The sequence below is a fragment of the Elgaria multicarinata genome, chromosome 6 (assembly GCF_023053635.1).
Source record: "Elgaria multicarinata webbii isolate HBS135686 ecotype San Diego chromosome 6, rElgMul1.1.pri, whole genome shotgun sequence".
Classification (NCBI taxonomy): Eukaryota; Metazoa; Chordata; class Lepidosauria; order Squamata; family Anguidae; genus Elgaria; species Elgaria multicarinata.
This window is the reverse complement of record NC_086176.1, coordinates 108,498,421-108,519,443: the sequence shown is the minus strand read 5'-3', so window position 1 is coordinate 108,519,443 and position 21,023 is coordinate 108,498,421. Positions and strand designations below refer to the sequence as shown.

Here is a 21,023-nt window from a genome sequence, read left to right as displayed (position 1 = left end):
ATCGATGGTGCTATATAAATAAATAATAATAAATAATAATAAATGGACCCTTCAGAGATACAAGTTGTTTTCTAACAAAACGTTTTTGTGATCTGAATCACAGGGGATTTTTTTTAAAAAAAGATTACATTCAAGATTACGAAGTGAGTTTGTCAGCCTACTTGGTTCTTACTTTCAGCTTACAGAAACGATAGCTGAATAATTTTCATCTTAACTTTAACTTCTTCTCTCTTTTTTGCCTTGCTGATGTATGATATCTGGATGGGAGAGATGTTCTAAAAGTAGTAGTTCTCAACATTGGGTCCCACATGTTGTTGGACTACAACTCCCATCATCCCCAGAAAGCATGGTCAATAGTAAATGATGATGGGAGTTGCAGACCAACAGCTGAGAACACCAGACTGGGAACTGCTGATCTATAGATTGGCCCACATTAGCTTTTTGAACAATTGCCATTTCTTATTCTTCAACTTCAGCCTAGTAAACGTATTGCACTGGAAGCATTAAGAGTTCAAAGTTCACTCATTTAGGAAGATTGCCAGAACAGGCTGATTCACATTGCAAATTTCAAATGATACAGGAACAGGGTTTGACTGCCATACTTCCTGAGGGTCCACCAGAAAGGTGAAAGAGAAGTCGCCAAAGAGGATAGGTTGGTTTAGAACACTGAAAAGCAATGCTGAGTATCTGGTTATCGGTCTCAGGACACAAATACAAGAGCTCAATGTGAACATGATCTTCCCTCTTTGGCAAAGCTCCCAAAATTAACACCCACTAATGGCAAACATGCATGCAAGGAATACACTACTTATGGCTGTCAAGAAATGTTTGGAAAACTTCCCAATTTACTTTTAAAAAGCAATTGAAAGCAAAAGTCCAACAGTGACCTCTTCTGCCAACCTTTTCTTAATGGAAAGAACAGGAAATATTCCCAGTAAGCTCTCCCACCTCCACAAAAAGGAAGGGAGTGCATTCAGAGGCTACAAGGGGAAATAAAGATGTCTTGTTTATGAGTAATTCTTTGGGCAAACCTCAGACATTCAATATTTAAATTTCTCATCCCTACCAACAATTATATTAATCCATACAAATAAAAATTATATAAGTGATGTGAAACTAAATTTAACGATCCTAAATGAAGAGTTCCTTCTAGCAAGACTAAACCAAACAAAAGAGTTTTCATCCCCACAACAACCCACTCTCAGTCAGTAACAAAAACTGTTCAGATGCATGGTTTAGCCATACAAACTGGGGGCATTCAGATGTACTGCAAACCATGGTTTGCCATTCTGAGCACATGCAACAATGAACTTGTGCACCCCTTTCTCCCCTTTGTCTCTGTGCAAGGGGAGCAGATTAGAAGCTTCCTACACTGATTAATGAAAAAACATATCTTGCTACTGCATCTCAATGAGGCAACCATGGTTTGCCACATTCAGATGAAACAGAAATCTATGGTTTGCCACTCATCAGGATACAGACTTTCTAATCTAAGAGCATAAGAGTAGCCATCTTGGATCAGACCAAAGCCCTATCTAGTCCAGCATTCTTTTCAAACAGTGGCCAACCAGATGCCCTTTAAAAGCCCATCAACAGAGGAAAAGAGGAAGATGGGGTATGTATGCTCAAGGTTGTTCATGCTGACAATGGCAAACCATGTTTTCTGAATGCAGCTACTACAGAGGCAGGCATATATATTTTACAGACAGATTAAACAGTTCTTGCAGTTTTAGGTTTGATTTTAATTTTTCAAGCTTTGGCAGGTAGCCTTTTGAAAAGTGTGTGTGTGTGTGTGTGTGTGTGTGTGTACATGTGTCTGTGTTGGAGGAAGGAGAATCTACTGATGCCCTTTATCCTGCATCCTAGAGTAATGAAGGAGCTAGCAGAAGAACTCTCAGAACCTTTGTCTATTATCTTTGCAAAATCATGGAAGATGGGTGAGGTGCCGGACGACTGGAGGAGGGCTAACGTTGTCCCTATCTTCAAAAAGGGCAAAAAGGAGGAACCTGGGAACTACAGACCAGTCAGTCTGACATCCATCCCTGGGAAAATTCTGGAGCAGATTATAAAGAAGTCATTCTGTAAACACCTTGAAATCAATGCAGTGATTACTAGAAGCCAACATGGATTTGTCAGGAACAAATCCTGTCAGACTAATTTGATCTCATTTTTTGATCGGGTAACCTCCCTTGCGGACTGTGGGAATGCTGTGGACGTCATATATCTTGACTTCAGCAAAGCTTTCGACAAAGTGCCCCATGATATTCTGATTAACAAACTAGCTAAAAGTGGGCTAGATGGAACAACTATTAGGTGGATTCACCGTTAGCTACAGAATCGGACTCAAAGAGTACTTATCAATGGAACCTTCTCAAACTGGGGAGAGGCAACGAGTGGGGTGCCGCAGGGCTCAGTCCTGGGCCCAGTGCTCTTCAACATTTTTATTAATGATTTGGACGAGGAGGTGCAGGGAACGCTGATCAAATTTGCAGATGACACAAAATTGGGTGGGATAGCTAATACCCTGGAAGACAGAAACAAACTTCAAAGTGATCTTGATAGGCTGGAGTGCTGGGATGAAAACAGCAGAATGAAATTTAATAGGGAGAAATGCCAAGTTCTACATTTAGGGAATAGAAACCAAAGGCACAGTTACAAGATGGGGGATACTTGGCTCAGCAATACTACAAACGAGAAGAATCTTGGAATTGTTGTAGATCACAAGCTGAATATGAGCCAACAGTGCAATATGGCTGCAAGAAAGGCAAATGCTATTTTGGGCTGCATTAATAGAAGTATAGCTTCCAAATCATGTGAGGTACTGGTTCCTCTCTATTCGGCCCTGGTTCAGCCTCATCTGGAGTACTGTGTCCAGTTCTGGGCTCCACAATTCAAGAAGGACGCAAACAAGCTTGAGCGTGTTCAGAGGAGGGCAACCAGGATGATCAGGGGTCTGGAAACAAAGCCCTATGAAGAGAGATGGAAAGAACTGGGCATGTTTAGCCTGGAGAAGAGAAGATTGAGGGGAGACATGATAGCACTCTTCAAATGCTTAAAAGGTTGTCACACAGAGGAGGGCCAGGATCTCTTCTCAATCCTGCCAGAGTGCAGGACACGGAATAACGGGGTCTTCCTGACTGTTAGAGCAGTACGACAATGGAATCAGTTACCTAGGGAGGTTGTGGGCTCTCCCACACTAGAGTCATTCAAGAGGCAGCTGGACAACCATTTGTCAGGGATGCTTTAGGGTGGATTTCTGCATTTAGCAGGGGGTTGGACTCGATGGCCTTGTAGGCCCCTTCCAACTCTGCTATTCTATGATTCTATGATCCTGGCACTGGGAGATGACTATGAGATTTGAAAAGCTAGGGTGCAGATTTTTTTCCTAAGCATTTCAACTCTCTAGTACCCATAACTACCTAAAGGGCTTTAAAATGTTGATAAGCCTGTTTGCTTGTTTTTTTAAATTAGCATCCATAATTCTGGCTGGCTGAAGGGGGAAATTTAAACATACCTATATACACACCCAGATGGCAGGAACAGATAATAAGGCAAATAAAAGCCTTTGTGGTATCTGACATGTCAATGCCTTTCATGCATGTTGCGAATTGCAGAGAAGTCCCATATTTAAAGAGTTCATTTGAACACAATTAAAATGTCAGAAATACAGATCACTCTTGGGCAAAGGCATTTTTCTTTCTTTCAAAATCCCATATTTTGACTCAAATTTAACATCCTGAATTGAAATAAAGCCTAGAAATATGCACACTTCATTTCTGGAAGCTTTGGGTTGTTTATTCCCCCTCTCCCAATGCTGATTTTCATCTTGCTATCTTCCCAGCCATCGGTTGTCTCCGTAGCAAACTGCTTTCAACGAATTCATTCCTGGACACAGCAGAAGGTTTGTCTCAGATTAATAGCATTCTTCTCTCAGGGCACCTTATTCAGAGAAAAGTGGGCATTTGGACAAACCAAGAGATAGGCACAGGTGCCATTAATTTAGCTATACTTGGTTCTAAGTTTAGCCCAGCATCTTGGGCAGATAATGTCTTTATGGAAGACACTAGTCCCGGCACCTCTCTTTGAACAATTGCCCCCTGCCCCCATTCCATGTCACAGATTGCTTCTGAAACGCCATTCAAATGTCTCTTGCCACGCAGCATTTTTAAGGGGATGAGATCACTAAGAAATACGCCTCTAAAGCCCTGCTGGGCTCATGGGACTCTGGATCCTGGTGAGTGATTTTTATAGGGGTTGACTGTGGTTGCAGCCTGTTTTCAAATGGAGTGACTGGCTATCGCTTGTCTCCATACAGCCCCATGCTGCCTTCCAACAAAGAGAATGATTTATGAATGTGTCTATGTTACTCAGTCCTTCCACCTCTCAGCATTTCCTCTAATCTGCCCCAGACAGAGGTATCATTATTGCAGGAAGTACCGACAATGCCTCTTTGCATAATCAGAAAGACTTCTCTAAATCATGCCACAAACCCACTAGACAACCACTGCCCCAAAATTAGTGTAATGACGACTGGACCATGTTTCATGACAGCAAAGCTTCCAAAGAAAACAGCAGCAACTTTATCAGGATGCTAAATGGCTGTCTAACGTCCAAGTGAAAAAGAAATCAGCCATGTAAAATATAAAAAGGCTCTAAAGAGAGAAACATGAACTTCAGCAGCTAATCTGGGGAAAACAGAAAACAAATTCTACTGAGATTGTTCAGGCCTAGCCAGTACAAATATTTTAAAAAGAGGTAGCTAAACACACGATAAGTTAAGATTGCTTCGTTAAACCCCCACCCCATCCTTTGGGGGGAAATATCAACTTAAACTATAAATACGTTTTGGACAAAAGGATGTGTAACTGTGCTGCTTTTTCCAAAAGAAAAAATGGAGGGAAATGTAACTTTGAAAGCACCCCACCATATAGAAATATAAACTTACCATGTTGCCTGTTAAAACTATGTTTAAAGGTTTCCTACTATTTTGTTTCAAGAAGCACTCACCATCATCTGGTTAATATCACCTTGGGCATAAAATACTATTTTGTTTTGATTTCGTTTTTCTTTTAAATCACATATTGTACCACCTATTTCATTGAACACCTGCCCCAATACTCAAAAGATTGCTTGTGGCATTTCAAACATTACTTGGTCCAACAGAAGTATCCTTTGCCCTGTGTTTTTTGTTTGACTATTATATAATTGGCAAAATGTTGACTAAATTTTCTATTGCTATGGAATTCTGCAACAATGAGAACGACATCTTCTCAGAAGGCAATTGAAATAGATATTCTATACCCTGTATGATATAAAGTCTACTTACAAAAGAGGAATCTCAACAATTAGCTGAATGAGGCAGCACAGTAACTCTTCTATAAGGTCTTCACATTCTGTTCCTAAAGAAAACAAAAATATACACCGTTACTGAAAGTTTTAATATTAGCAGTCTTGCTTTCTCTTCATTACAGAGAAAATCCACAATTTTCATCCAGATTCCCACTGACTGTAGTTCAAGCCCACCAAAATTTGTTTTTTTAAAAACAACAACAAATGAACAACACAATGCTGAAATTTGGCGAAAGGGTGTATGGGAATTTAATTCTCTCAAAATTACGAATTCAGAATCTTCAGATTTTCAATGTTACTACCATGGATAAAGTATAAACATGGCAAAACGTATCTGAAGTTTGTCTGGAAAACGGTTAGTATACTGTGTCACATGGAAATAAAGTATAAAACAATGGAAGGAACTGGTGGGTAGAAACACAAGAAGAGAACAGGGCAGAGAGGGGTGAAGGAATGAAATGAAGAGACTGAGTTCATAAAGTGCGCTCAGTGCTTTTCGTGTTGTCTCTCACAACCACTCTGTGAGGTAGGTAACTATTATTCCAATTCTATAAAATAGGGCATCAAGTCTGATTTGCCCAAGATAGAGCTTGCTGGACTTATCCCCAAACTCTAAGCTCTGAGTCCCAACTCTCTAGTCATTGGTTCATCACATTAGATCTCAATAATTAAAAATTGTAATACTCGCATTCATATCAAAGAAACAATTTAAGCTAGGCTAGGAGGATATTAAGAGCTTTGGGGAGTATCCAACTGTGTCATTCCGCAAAGTAAAATAGTGCTAGCAGAGCTTCGCTTCGCCAGATCCTTCCATTGTGCAAGCAACTGTGCATTACGCTTGTGCAACTGGATGTGGAAGCGCAATGTACAACAGGTTGTGCAAGTGTATAATGCACAATGGGTTGCACAAGCACAATGCACAATCACACTTGCACAAGTGTAACTTTAGTTAGATTCTTCTCCAGCATATTGTGGAATGACAGAAATGACACATCATCTGCACTAGCAGAATGACACAGTTGGATACTTTTCTGGAGTTCTGAACTCCTCACATTTTTGGTACATATCTGAAGGAAAATATACATGTACTGATTTGATGTCATCAGTCCCACCACTCAAAGTGGTTGAGCACCATGGATCTTCAGGAGCAAAAAAGCTATATGAAAGGCTCCACCTGGTGTTTTAAACTTTATAGCAGAGACGCCTAGCTCAAGAGAAATGAAAGGTAAGGAGCAAAGAAAGACGAATGGAGGAAAAAAAGAGCAACAGAGAAAGAAGACACATATATAATTCAAAATTAAAGTTGTTCCTACATTTCAGTTTGGGGTTAAAGGCAATTCCTGGATCTCAGAAGTTTATGAAGACTACCAAGTTAGGTCAAATGATGGGTACAACTGGCTGGCTGAGACACAACTCATTCAATTTAGCACTTCCTTATGAAATTACTATGAGCACTGCACAGCTGAAAAAATATGTAGTGGGAAGTGTTCTTCTCTCAGATGCAGTTATTAAGCAAGGCCTTAAAATGTAATAGCTTTCATTTGACTGCTTCGCCAGGTCCAAAGGCAACAGGATTCTTCCCCCCACCCACACCCACCCCATCCTCTTTCCATTATGCTTACTTGAGGACACGCCAGTCATTTGCAACCAAGACATTCTTGAGTTTACACATGGTTAGAGAGCGCCTTTCAATGCATGAGTTTGTAGAATTAAGTCCTGGCATAAAGGGAATGTTATGTGCCATCATTATCCAAGCCTCACAACATCCCAAATGAGGAAATTATCCCAATTTTATAGAGAGCTAAACTAAAGCAGGAAACAATCAGCTGGCAGAAGATCACAGTGAAGCAGAAATCACACCAAGGAGGAACTCCAATTTCCTGGCTTCTGGATCCCCGCTCCAAACCAACAGACCACACACAAGCACCTTCTTTTTTAAAGATGCTGTTGTCTATAAACAAGGCAATTAAATGCCACTTTCTTCAACCAATATACTGTTGCGAGATTTGCTGTCTTGATTCGGAGGGATGGGACCATCTCAAAAGTTTTGCCATCCAGGGACAGAACAAAATTAATGTTCCTTAATGGATGGGGGTGATTTAATGCCTCTCTCTCCCTTTGGAATGTGACACTGTTCAGAACTAGTGAGTAGGATAGAGAGAAATGTTTGAAGTGAGCTTTTGAGTGTTGGGGTGTGTGTGCAAAGAGCTGTGCTCAGCTGAATTGGAAGCAGTAGAGGGCTGCAGGGATCCAAACAGTTGCTCTTTGAGGAATTGATGCTGGGCCTGTGGTCGCTGCTGTATGAATCAATTGCTTCCAATACATTGTGCTTGCACATTTATAACTAAAACAAATATAACTAAGAGAGAGATGTCCCTGGACTTCTTATGGCTTGAGAAAATGGGGGAGCACTTAACACTGTACCTTATGCCACCATAAGAACCAGATATGACAGTATTTATGGATAAAGCTTTTGCCCATTTAAATGGGCAAAATCTCAGCAGAATGTCATCCTCAGTCATGCATAAAACACACTTGCTATGCAAGTCAGCCCATTCACATGCAGAGTTGGCACGACAGCGCAGGCTGCTGTTCGCTGTCATGTTAGCGCCATACATAAACAAGCTAACTCACAAGATGAATGGATTTGTGTGTGATAGGGCTTGCGTGGAGCACTTCTACGGGCAAGTGATTTAGCTTTAATGAATATTACTGTAGCTGTTAAAAGCTCACCCTTGATTTCCTGAGACAAATAAAAGCAGTATTGCCTGCTAAAATAAAATTATCAACTAGCACACCTCACTCCAGTATTACTCGAAATCGGGAGATATAAAAACCATCTTAATATTTTACTTTTCATGATGTTTTAGAGCAACAGCAAGTTCTCAAGACTGAAACAGGATTTTAGTGAATGGCTTTCACATGATACATGTCCTAGTCTGAGATTGTTTATTTAATTTTATGATTGTTTATTAATTTAATTTTATGCTGCAACATTTGCATGCGGCCTATATCCCCAACAAGACACTCTTGAGGTTTTCAGCCACTCCATTCCATTCTCCATCCCTGGTTTTTCAGGGGTGGGAGGCATAATCAGTAAGCATAATCAGAGAGCTTCGGCTATGGGGCGGTATATACATTTAATAAATAAAATAATAAATAAATAAATAAATAAAATATTAAAAAGTATTCCATGCCCATTCAGCCTGCCTAGTCCTTACTGGGCTGGGGTTTCCCCCCCTAGGAAAACTGCTTAGGGGTTTTATTCTGGAAAAAATATGTTGTACGTCTTCCAAAATTGGGGTTTGCCCAAGCCTGCTAAAGCCTCCCCTACTGTACATCGAGAATGCCATTTTGGTTACACAGGGATTGGCATTCTGAAAATGAGTTCTCTATTTATCAATCATAAAATGCATGCATTATGAAACCCAAAACCGGGAAGCTTAACAACAGACAGCATTTTCAGTAATAAAGTAGCCTTTATTACTTTATTTAGCCTAGTAAATGTGTGATGCCATTTGTTCCCTTAGAATTGTTAAATATTTACCATAAGAGCCTGGCGTTCTTTCCTCGTAGGTAAAATGAAGTTGCAACTCTTCTTCTGACATCTGACAGATCAACACCTTGAGCAGGCAGCAAATAATAAACAGTGCATTGTGAGCCTGCCAGATAAAGAGGTGGCTAGAAGAGAAACAGAAGTTTCAACGGCACATCTACCAATCAATCGTAATGCAAAAACTGGACTTAAATACACATTATCACAAGTTCTATAGGCCACATGTGTGAGTTAAAACCAAGGTCTTGTGTGAGCCAGAAATAGTTGCGCATGCAATTAAAAAGAGAAAATATTTTATCTAAATAGTTAATTTTAAAAAGATATTCAAATTTGTATGTGAAATAACAGCTATCGTTACTAAGAAACACCATTTTACTGTAAAGGACATGAGATCAAAAAATTGTTTAGGCAGCCTTAGAAGTTCTTCCTGTCTCAGCTCTTTGATTTAATCACCCCCAAGTATACTGGGGATATGAGTACCTTGCACATCTTGCTTTTCTCAAAGAAGATGAAGAACATCTAGAATGCAATTTCTATACGAACTAGTCTATTCAAATGCTGAAACAATCCCTCTGTTTGGGGTGGGTGTTGGGTGGGTGGGGTGGAGGAAACAGAAAGTCACATTTTCTATCCTATACGAAAGGACTGTATTCCAGAGATAATGCGCTGGATTTAAAACAAATTGAGGTTTAACGACAAAGCTTCATCAAGCTGGTTTGTAAATACGCCTAAAAATAATCACTTAAGCTGAAAAACAAATGTTTATTTTGCAAACTAGACAGCTGGTAGCACAACATTAGAAGTGATTGCTACATTCTAAAAGGGGGGGAACGCACATAAAATAATTGCTAAATCATTATCTTAAAAACTTCTAAGCTCCAAGGAATTTTGAGTCACAGACTATAAACCTAGGAAAGAAGCATTGGGACGCCATTTTTATTGTCTCTCCTTCCCACCCTCTGCAAATAATGGGGCAGCACTGCCCTGTGTAAGACATACACCAGAGATTAATACAAACTTACGTAAGCAAATATTTGTTGTGTAACTGGGAACACGCAGCAAAGTCTATTAAGACACCACTGCTTTCCAACATTAGAACTCATCCCCAGAATTCTGAACCATGCAAGGAGTTTTAAATAAATTTATTTAAAATATAAGGTTACAGACATTTAGGGAATAGAGCACCTTGCTAACTACAGCCCCAGTTCTGAAAGTATTGGTATGGATGAAATGCCAGATTCTCTTGACATTACATGTGTGAAGTATTTGTAGGAAGACATTTGTGGCTCAGGTGGGCCTCATGCAATTAGCTGGCCAGCCTGAACCTATGTTAACAGCCACATTGAGGTGCCCAACCTCTTTGGACCCACTGCCAAACAGCCGCCAATGAACACAGAAGATGGTGCCATGGGCTGGTTACACAATGCAAGACCTTTATCTGACCTGATGCCACTACTGATGTCGCTTGATGCGATATGCAAACTTGTTAGTATGACTTGCTGATGGCAATTAACAGAAGGAAAACCCATTGTTATAAATCAAGGTACTATGATGAAATTTGGTACTAAAGCCACAATAGGCCTGAGGCAGGACTCACTAAGCTTACAGGAGGTGCAAGCTACACCTAGTTTGAGAGGGTTGTGAGAAATACTTAAAACCAGCATTTCACTTAGCTATCCCCCTGGGTGAGTAGCTTTCCAGCCACATGGCTCCACCAGCTCTGAGTACACACTGATGAGCCTGGTGGTAAATGTTCTCGTATTTAAAAATCAGCAAAGCTAGCTTAAACTCACAAACATAATGCACTTACTTTTGACATTCTGCTGAGATTTTTAACTCTTTGGTTCTGGAAAGGAAGACTTTAATCAGCGCTGCAAGATTTCCTGTCCGAGGATTATTCTCCACTAGGAGGAAGAATTGAACAGGTTACAGACCATTTCAGATCCTGTAAAGCAGTGGTTCTCAACCTGGGGCACTCCAGATGTGTTGGACTGCATCTCCCAGAATGCCCCAGCCAGCTGGGGCATTCTGGGAGTTGTAGTCCAACACATCTGGAGCGCCCCAGGTTGAGAAAGGCTGCTGTAAAGCTTATTTCAGGTTTAAAATATTAAAGCTTCAATCCTATGTATACGCATCTGGGAATAAGCCCAACTGAACACAGTGGTACATACTTCCTAGCAAATGTGCTTAGAATCAAGTTGCAAAGTCCTCGCCCTCAAAGGCCGCCCCACACTTCCCAAATCTATTTGGAGGGCACCCCACCCTTCAGAGTAGATTTTGAAAGTGCACAGAGAGCTGCAGTGGGCAGAGAGCATTGGCCCCCTTCCCGTTTCACTGACGGACTTAACTGGATGTCACCATAACAACTAAGAACACTGAGTCCGCCACTCTGCCACTACAAGGTTATTCCCTAAAGTGGGGCTGGGCTGTTTTGTTTTGTTCTGCCTTAAACATGGACAGAACAGGTAAAGACACTTCTATTAACTTCCCCTTTAGTTAGTATAATTTTGAGATTCACACTTCTATTATCTATTCTTCCTATTCTTTAAAATTCAGGGTTCTTTGTTTTCATAATATATATTGCAAGTTTCTTCACAAATGCATAACAGGACTGCAAGATTTGCAGCACAAACCCATACATGCTTACTCAGAACTTCAGTCCTGCCGAATTCAATGGGGCTTACGTCCTAGACTGCAGCCTCTGTCACTTGATGGGTTAAAGTAATTAAAAAAAAACCTCTTTCACTGAAAAAGGTGCCCCAGTTAATCAAGCTCTAATTTATCAAGCAAAAATTATGCAAAATTACTTTTCATCCAAGTACTTACCAGTGAGGTAGTGGAGCTGAAACGTTAATTAAACATTATTATGCTATGTACGGCTGCTATTTAGTGGCATGAGTGTATGTGTGTGTGTGTGTGTGTGTGTGTGTGCGCGCACAGACACACGAATGAAATGGATCAACACAGCTGCCGGAAATGTTGGACTATCCTTGAGGACATGGCTACGGGGCCTGTTGTGATGAGCTCCTGAACTTCAAAATTCACCACTACACCATTGTACTTACAAACACTGTGTGTGACAGGCATTATCTCAGAAGAGGCACTGCCCTTTCTCTAATACACATCAAAGAATGCCTCTTCTAATGTAATGTTTATTGCATGGATCATCTATTGCATTTAAGCAATAGGTTTCATTGTATAAAAGTCTTGATTGATCAATCAGTTAAAATTCACGACTAACTTTTCTTGAATCACATAGTATTGATGGGCACTAGGTTAGATGGAACTAGTTGCAGCCTTTGAACAGCATCTCTTTCTTGACTCTTGTCCCCTCCCCTTCGGTAATGCATAATGTCCTGCTGCTGCATGTTTTTCCAGTGTCACAGCATAGATAGGAACTTTCTAAAGGGGTAGAAGAATTTAACATGGTTTTGCCATTTTTAGCAGCAGCCACATATGTCCCATAATGTCTAATTCTACCCTCTCAGATGACTTATTAGACAACGTATTAGACAAATTCATGGAAGGTAGGTCTGTCAACAGCTATGAGCTGTGCCAGCCAAATAGAACCCATAGTACAAGATCTGAGGAGCCATGTGGCATGACAGAAGTGATCAAATTTTTTAAAAAAACAAATCACGATGTTCAGGGGTAGTTTGCCTTGTTCTAATTCAACAAGGCAATTGTTATGTTCATGATTCAATTCAAAATAGGTTTTAGGAAGGTTCACCATTCAGAATTTTAAAGAGGCAGCTACTGCTGATTCCAGGACCCTTTTCATGTTCCATCTCTGCTTTTACCTCCTACACATATTCTCCTTGGAATAAATGCTTTTAAATCTTTTTTTAAAAGAAAAGAAAGATGAAAAACAACCTGTTCTACTACAACTTAATATCGCTATGCCCAAGCCACTTCCTGTGACAGCATGCAAAATAAAGGAAAAACCTGTGAAAACTTTATGTTCAAACAGCACATGCGGGTACAATATGTCTACATCAAGCCTTGAGAGTCAAGAGCGGCTTTCAAAATCCCATGCACAGAGCACAGATGGAAGATATTAAATGCACCACAGATACAAAAGGTTTATAGAGCAGTGCGATTTAGTAGGAAAGCTGACAATATGAAGAACATGGAAATAAATGCCAACATCAAAATAGCCTCCTACCTAAAGACTTGCAGACTGAAACAGCAGCTTCTTCCAAAAGCTTTAAATCGGCACTGAAGACCAAAGAAAAAAAAATGATTAGAACCAACACTGAGCTTTTGTAGAAGCAGTTCATTAATAAGGACACAAAGAAATTTTTTTTAAAAGGAAAGCAATTAACATCTGTTATCATGAAGCATGTGGTTCTTATGAACTGCAATATTAGCCCTTCCCTACTCAAGGGCTCAGGGTAAGTGAAAATAAAAATCCAATATATAAACACACATACACACACTGAAAAACTTACTGAAATGTGATACAGCACAAAGATAGCTAAAACTACATTAATACCACTTTAATTCCAGCTACTAGATGGTAAATTAAAAAAAAAGTAATACAGTCAAAGTTAACTGAGTTTGGGGCATCTACAAAAGTGCCTGAGCATATAGTGGCATCCTCTAAATTGTAGATAGCTAATAACGGAGAGCTGCTTACAATGGTCAAATGCCTCGTTTCTCTGGAAGGAAGGCACATAAGGTAATCTGTGCGTTCCTTTTCCTTCATTATATAATACAAAAATTAGCTTCCATCCAGAAGCTCTATCACTCCAGACCAATGGACATACAGGTAGCAGCTGGTGGATGTTGTAGTCCAAAACGTCTGGAGGGACCCAGGTTGGGGGAATGCTGGCTTACCTCATTGCATTAGACAAAAGAAACATGTTGCATCTGTATAGTGTTATGACAATCCACTGGTTTATAAGCTTTCTACCCTCAGGGAATAGTTTCCACTTCAACTTGTCTGCCATGGAACCTCTGCTCCTTGCAAAGGAATCTGGGGGCACACATGCCACATGGCACACCTGACATTCATGCAAGACACTGGCCAGGCCTACTGGGGCTAACCTTTGCCTCAGTTGAGTGAAAAGTAAGACCAGGAATATAACCCACTCTCTCAGTTGGCCACACACTACGAGAGCTAGGTTGCCTAGGGTGACCATATGGAAAGGAGGACAGGGCTCCTGTACCTTTAACAGCTGCATGGAAAGGAGAATCTCAGCAGGTGTCATTTGTATGCATGCAGCACCTGGTGAAATCCCCTCTTCATCACTACAGTTAAAGCTGCAGGACCTATAGTAGAGTGATCAGATACAAAAGAGGACAGGGCTCCTGCAGCTTTAATGGTTGTGATGAAGAGGAAATTTCACCAGTTGCTGCATGCATACAAATGACACTTGCTGGAATTCCCTTTTCTGTTAAAGATACAGGAGCCCTGTCCTCCTTTTCATATGGTCACCCTACGATTGCCCATCCTTACCAATCGTTCAAGGAAGTTTATCCACTGTAATTGGTTCTCTCACTGAGGAAACCCTGATCAATGAGGAATTCCAGGAACACCGTTTGAAAACCACGCAAAAGGCAACCAACCTTCATCTCATGCTTTCAAGAAGGCAGAACCTCTTCACATTAACATTTCACTGCTAACATCTAATAATTAATAAGCATTTACACAAAATGTTTAATAAGCAAAAGCTTGCATTTACTTTGATGAAGATCGCAAATCTAATTTTAAGGTACATCTGTGTGAAAGTTGGTATTGACTTTTAAAGGCTTTACCAATTTGGAGCCACATTACTGAAAGGACATACACCCATACCAACATGCTAGAGCACTAAGATTAACTGTGCAGGACCCACTTGTAGGGCGGGCTGGAGGGCCCAAGAGACAGAACCTTTCCAGTGATGGCTCCACGTTTCTAGAACTCCCTCCCTCAGATGATATAATCATCCCTCACATGATATAATCAGCTCCTTCCCTCTTTTGGGTTGGCCCTAAAAACATTTTCATACCAGACTGCTTTTAAATGGAAAGGTAGATTATATTTGCATTTATTGTTAATAGCCCTATTTGTAGATCTTGGCTGGCTGCAATAGAATTAAATTGCTTAATTTTGTCATGTTTTTCTGCTTATCCTTATTGTGATGTTCATGGAATAGTAGAGTTGGAAGCGGCCCACAAGGCCATCGAGTCCAACCCCTGCTCAATGCAGGAATCCACCCTAAAGCATCCCTGACAGATGGTTGACCAGCTGCCTCTTGAAGGCCTCTAGTGTGGGAGAGCCCACAACCTCCCTAAGTAACTGAGAGCCCACAACCTCCCTAGGTAACTGTTAATTTTAATAACGTTATAGATTTCTTTTATTGATTTTACTATAAACTCTTTGCTGCATTTGGAAAATACTTCATTTTGAAAGGCAGCTAATACATTCCTTTAAATAAAATATATTCCTTTTTCAAAAAAATTAGAAGGGGGGACGTAAGAGTGTATCCTTACAGAAGCAGGAACAAAGTGGCATGGGAAAAACTCATGCCATTACTTAACACTGCCCTCCAAACATAAACCTGTGTTGATTGTACCGGCAACACTGGAACCTGTCCTCAGTACAAACAGGTTGTTACTAGTACAAGTAAGAAGTGGGCACAATTGGAACTATAGGGGGTGCAACCAAAAATGCCCAGACATCCCCCATGGGCACGTGCTTAGATATGGAGAATAAATTATTTGTTTTATATTGCTCAGTGCATCCACAGCTGAAGTGGGATTTGACCTCAGGTCTTCTTGCAACTACCGGTATAGATGTCAGTAGAAAAATCATGATTGCATTATCACCATCATCTTTCCCTTCCTCCACATAATTGTCCTTTTCTACATAATTCAAGAGTTATCTTGATCACATTCATCACTCCCACGTCTATGCCAGGATTTTATTCAGGCTTTATTTACTTCTTTTATATCCCAGCTTTCTGCCCAAAATTGTGCTTAAGGCAACTAACAATAATAAAATACAAGTTAAAACAAACTCTTAATTAAAACATAACATAGCTTTGATGTCAACACTGTTATCCCTATTGTCCTGTAGAACCAAGATCATCTGGAAGTCATCTGAATACATAAATGCCACTTTATGTGCAACTCAAAGCATGGTTCATTCTACTAAAAACTTTGTCTTTGTGTGCTTAGTGCTTTCAGGGATGTACAAGTTTTCAATAAGCTATAACATCAGCAAAACAAATGCAGCTCCTGAAGATCGAGGAACTGTATAAAAGTTAAACATACATTTCATAAAAAGAAATATGCTAGTGAATAATAGTTGCTTCAGATTGGGTTTTGAAAACAATGAAAACATGCTGTGCTGTATGAAACAGGAATTTAGGGGCCAATGCACAGATTACCAGAGTACAATGCATGGCTTTTAATGGCGTGTTCACACATGGTGGACAACACCAACCAATGGCATGACATCTCTTTTACATCCAACACTTTAAAAATATGTAATTGCAGCAAACTTGAACACATTAATTTAATATTTTAATAAATGTAAAAAAAAAAAAAGCAACTATAACTTTTGAGCAGAGTTCTAAACTGTAGCCAGACATTATTTGCACTTGCTTGTTCCCAATTTCTCTCACTATTTCTGACCTTTCCCAACTCCTACTTTGCACCAGGCTTACAGAAATTCAGAAGCAGTGAGAAGCATTCTCCTCATTTAATGTGGTTGAACCCAAGAGTGCAACTCAGACTTGAAATAGAGGCAGATTGTTCACTTGCTTGGCACCAGGCTATATACTCAAAAGCTGTGAGAGAGAAACTCTCAAGTTGCTTCTGAGTATCTCCAAAGTATCTCCAGCCCCAAATCTTTGGCGGGTGGGGTTGGGGTGGGGGGAATGCAGTCTGGCTCTCCCACCCAGCAGAAAGGGAGAGACCTCCCTTTACTCCGCCTTCTCTGCGACGCACAGAGAACTCAGGGGAGGAAAGGGGTGTGCCTCATGTTGTGTAAGCAATTGCCAGGAAAAGATTCACAGTTGCCAGTAGCAACCCTTGTCCATTGATCCAAGGAGTCTAACACCCCGTTTCCCTCCTTTATGGTGTTCACTGCTCCTCTGTACACTGCAGTCTCCCTTCCCATATCAGGTGATTTTAACTGGTGCCCTGTAGTCTACAGTCTGTAGGCAGTAATTCCAGGGGGGGAAACTGGCAGTAGCAAGAGATGTAAAAGTGGCAGGGAGCAGAGTGCCACTGGCAATAGATAGGGATGCATACGCTTTGTTTTTAAAGTGCCATCAAAATCTTGCCCCAAGAAAAGCTGAACTTGCATACATTTGCTCGCTTTGCAGAATTCAGACTGCTCCTGCCAGTCATAGTGGATGACAAACTGTCGTGCAGAACGCTGAAGCTCCACCCATGGACACCAGAGATCTTGCTCAGCTCTCATCTGGCTTCTGAGATTCCACTACGTGTTATCCCACACGCAGATTCAAGAGCTGGCTAGAAGTTTGCTTCTGAAAATGAAAGCCATGCTTCTCAAGATGCTGAAGTCCACATTCAAATGCCAAATTTCACATTTGTGCAGTGCAACTGCTAACTGTAGAAGGCATAAAGCTCCAGCTATGGACAGTTTTAGGGATAGAGCCACCAAGGCAATGGAAGACTACAAGGCAGAGAAGCCTCTCCAAAATAATAAAGAAAGGGTTTTCTAGGACAACATAACATGGACGGAGACTAGATAAGAGTGGCAAGAAACTGCTAGAACTTAAAGATGGGCAGATATGACTCGGGATTGAAGGTCCATATTTGAGTAGTGCCACTTACTTTAAGGTCAACGTCTTCCATTCAAAACCTCTTATCCGTCGGTTAATGCAAAGGTGGGCAACATGTGGCCTTCCAGATGTTTTTAACTACAACTCCCATCATCCCTCACCATTGGCTATGCTAGAGCTGATGGGAGCTGTAGGCCAAAGGAGGACCACATGGGTTAATGGGAAACAGGCTACTGAAGCAGGGCCGTTTCACATACATTACATTTTATCTACATAAGTAGATTTGATACCCTTTCTGGAAGATAGTCTACATGCTCCCTACTCTCATCAATCGTTAGTACACCCTGTCTATTTGGCCATGTGTACTTGTGTCTGGAAGCTGTGGTACATCGCAGCTTCAAATCTGCGGCAAACAGCAAAGAAGAAACTCTTACCATTTCCCCATAATACCAACTTGTTTAATGAAAATGTGTGAAATGGCCCTTAGCTGTATAGAAAATCATTGTACTGCGTGCTTCATGGTCTTTCTTGCTGGAAACAGTATTACTTGCCATTAATAGCCATTCAGCAGCACACAGTGCTTAAAGGAAGTGGAAGTCAGGGAAAAAGCAGTGCTGAGCTCTAGCAATTTGCTTCTTCCCAAGATTAGGGTAGGCTGTTTGCCACCCACTTTGTGCAATCAAAACCACTGCAAAAGGTCAGAGTACATTTACAGCAGAAATCCACTTGAGAGCCGTCCTGAAGCTCAAGTATCTACTCATGCAATGATGTTTTTGTACATTCCCAGTCTGCCTACTCATGGGATAATTATATATCATCCCCACATCTTCTCCATAGGATTCTCCATTTGTAGAAGTACTAGAGGTGCGTGCTAAAGCGTAAACTTCTCCAGGGAGTTAAGATGTAAAGCAAACTCATTTCAGGGAGGTCTGGTTATCTCACTCATCTTCTAGCCAAAAGATTATAGGAATAAGATTCAACAAAATCGCCCTTTGAGTTGCAACGCTGCAAGGAAACTCGGATATAGAAAGCAGAGAACCTGTAAGTAATGGCAAACTGCACAGTAGCAAAGAAATATATATACCAGTTACCCTCAAGATTAAAAAAATGGGCATGTTCAGACAACATACTAGGCCATGGTTGGGTTGCTAACCCTTCTGCAGCAAATGTAGCCACCATGGTTAGGAATGGTTCACATGACCTGCTAAGCCATAATGTTTAGCTCAAAATGCTAACCACCATAGCTTAGAGTGTTGTCTGAACAGGGTCTATATGTTACATTAATAGAGGAGTAGTGGGGGCATTACAGTGCCTTTCCCACCAATTCTCCTCAGCTATGTTTATCATTTTCCTTGCAGCTGAGGTCCATATCCAGAAGAAGCCAAGCTGAAAATCAAGCCAGGGCAGGACATTTGTAGAATAGAAACAATACACACAAAGACTGAACACCGCTATCCCTCCCACCTGCTGATTCTGCCCTGCTGAACCACACATACAACCACAAATGGCACATGTGTGTTAGCCACTACATACCCTTTTTCCAAAATTTGTATTTGCCTGTAAAACATGAACTTCTGCACTTAGACATTACCAAACTATGGATGAATCAGCTATGATCCTCAGGAATGTGTGCGTGTCAAGACTCTGTGTATAGCTGAGACACCACAGCAACCCTGTCATTCTGCAGAACTGCAAACTACTTTATAACCTTTGGGGTGTGTTGGAGAGGTTTTGTAGCTCAGCATTGATGAGGGCTTCAGAGACACATGACCTTTCCTAGGACTGCAAAAGAAGTTCACATACTTGCAAACATATCACTTACAATGCAAAAGACAAAATTCTACAGGCGGTTGAAGCACATACAGTGAACACTATGTAAAAGGGGAGCCAGACTGTGGCGAAAGGGCCCCAACCCCTGTATGGATTCACTGGACTGTGCATACAGACCTTATGCACTTATCAACTGCTTTGTATAGGTTTCCCAACCACACATACAGTTTTATATAGGGACTGTATACACAGACTAATGAACATGCTTAGATTGGGAGCAGAGGGGCTGCCCCATGCTCTCATTGCTCCATGCCACACCAAAACACAGTCACTGTTTCTATTTTGGTCATCTGAAGAACCCTGGAATATCATCTTCCAAAGTTTTACTTTTGTACAGTGCCTTGGAACACCTTTCCACCTAAGAAATCTCTTTTGGGGCCAAAGTTCAGATCCCAGTGAGCTGGGGTGGGGGTGGGGTCTTAACCAGACAAAACTGTGGCTTTTGCATTTGACATGTTCGTGTATACCAATGGCAGCAGCCTCCAAGTGAGCATGCACTACGAGCAATTTCATTGCATTAATTTTATCATTTCTTCTTTTACTACTAATTCGGTATGGGCAAGCTAGCTGGGTCTCTTAATATGAACTGTTAAAGGTGGGTATAATATAATATAGCATAGTATTGTATATTATTATCTGTCCCATTCATGTTCATTTATACTTTGGATATGTTTAAACAAATTGCAATTCTTGAAATATCAATGGTATATTGCAGTGTCGTTTTGTTGTAGCTACTGTATTTTGTCTATTCTCTATGAACTACTTTAAATACAGTGTATTTGCGGAAAATGCGATATATAAATGAACCATTTATTTATGACCCTGATTAGAAAGAAACAATAAAGGTAATATGAACTAAAACAATCTTTTTCAGGTGGTATTAACTCTTGCAATTCTAATGGAGGGGTGCAGAATTGGGCCCGCCTGGGGGCCAGATCCTTGCCCTTGGCCCCACTCACCACTAGACACAGCCCTAGAGAGCTTTTCTGAAATGGAATTCAGCCCACGGGCTGAAGGATGTACAACACCCTTGCTCTGATGTAATTAATGCTATGTGGATTCATACAAAGCTAGAGGAGTGGAAATTGCCTCCCCAACCAGCAACATTCTATGCCCCTTCTCTGACAGTTCAACTCTAAAACAGACATTTTTTAAAAAACCAAAAAAACCAATACACACTTGTATCTCAGCAAGTAAAAGAGTTAGAAATAAGAGAAAACATGCCAGCAATATTCCGCACAACTGTTGAATAGGAAGTAACCCTGCTCTCACTGAATTGTTCTGGCCAATAAATGCAAAGGTAATAGGATGATTGACAAACATTTGACAACTTTAAAAAATATGCTTAGAATGAACGCATTACTTAGGGAGCAATCTTATGGGCACCAGACATCGTCTGAGGGGCCATAGGATCGTTTGGATTCCCCTATCTGAGGTCGAGACAGTACTCTGACCTTGGAAGAGGGAGTTGGAGATCCAACCCACCAACCCCTCGCAGCTGGCATGGAAGGAACTACACCGTCTGCTCTCTGAGGTAAGAAAAGTGA

General features: G+C 40.8%; 1 protein-coding gene across 2 annotated transcripts in view; it reads right to left on the bottom strand.

Moving 5' to 3' along the window:
• DYM (dymeclin) overlaps positions 1-21,023 on the bottom strand; it is a 228,634-nt gene that overhangs the window by 179,587 nt on the left and 28,024 nt on the right. For both annotated transcript variants that reach the window (XM_063128261.1, XM_063128262.1), the window contains exons 4-7: positions 13,071-13,123; positions 10,716-10,809; positions 8,897-9,030; positions 5,327-5,399 (exon numbers count right to left, since the gene is read on the bottom strand). In XM_063128261.1, the coding sequence (XP_062984331.1) occupies positions 5,327-5,399; positions 8,897-9,030; positions 10,716-10,809; positions 13,071-13,123 (354 nt within the window). The remainder of the gene's footprint in view (positions 1-5,326; positions 5,400-8,896; positions 9,031-10,715; positions 10,810-13,070; positions 13,124-21,023) is intronic.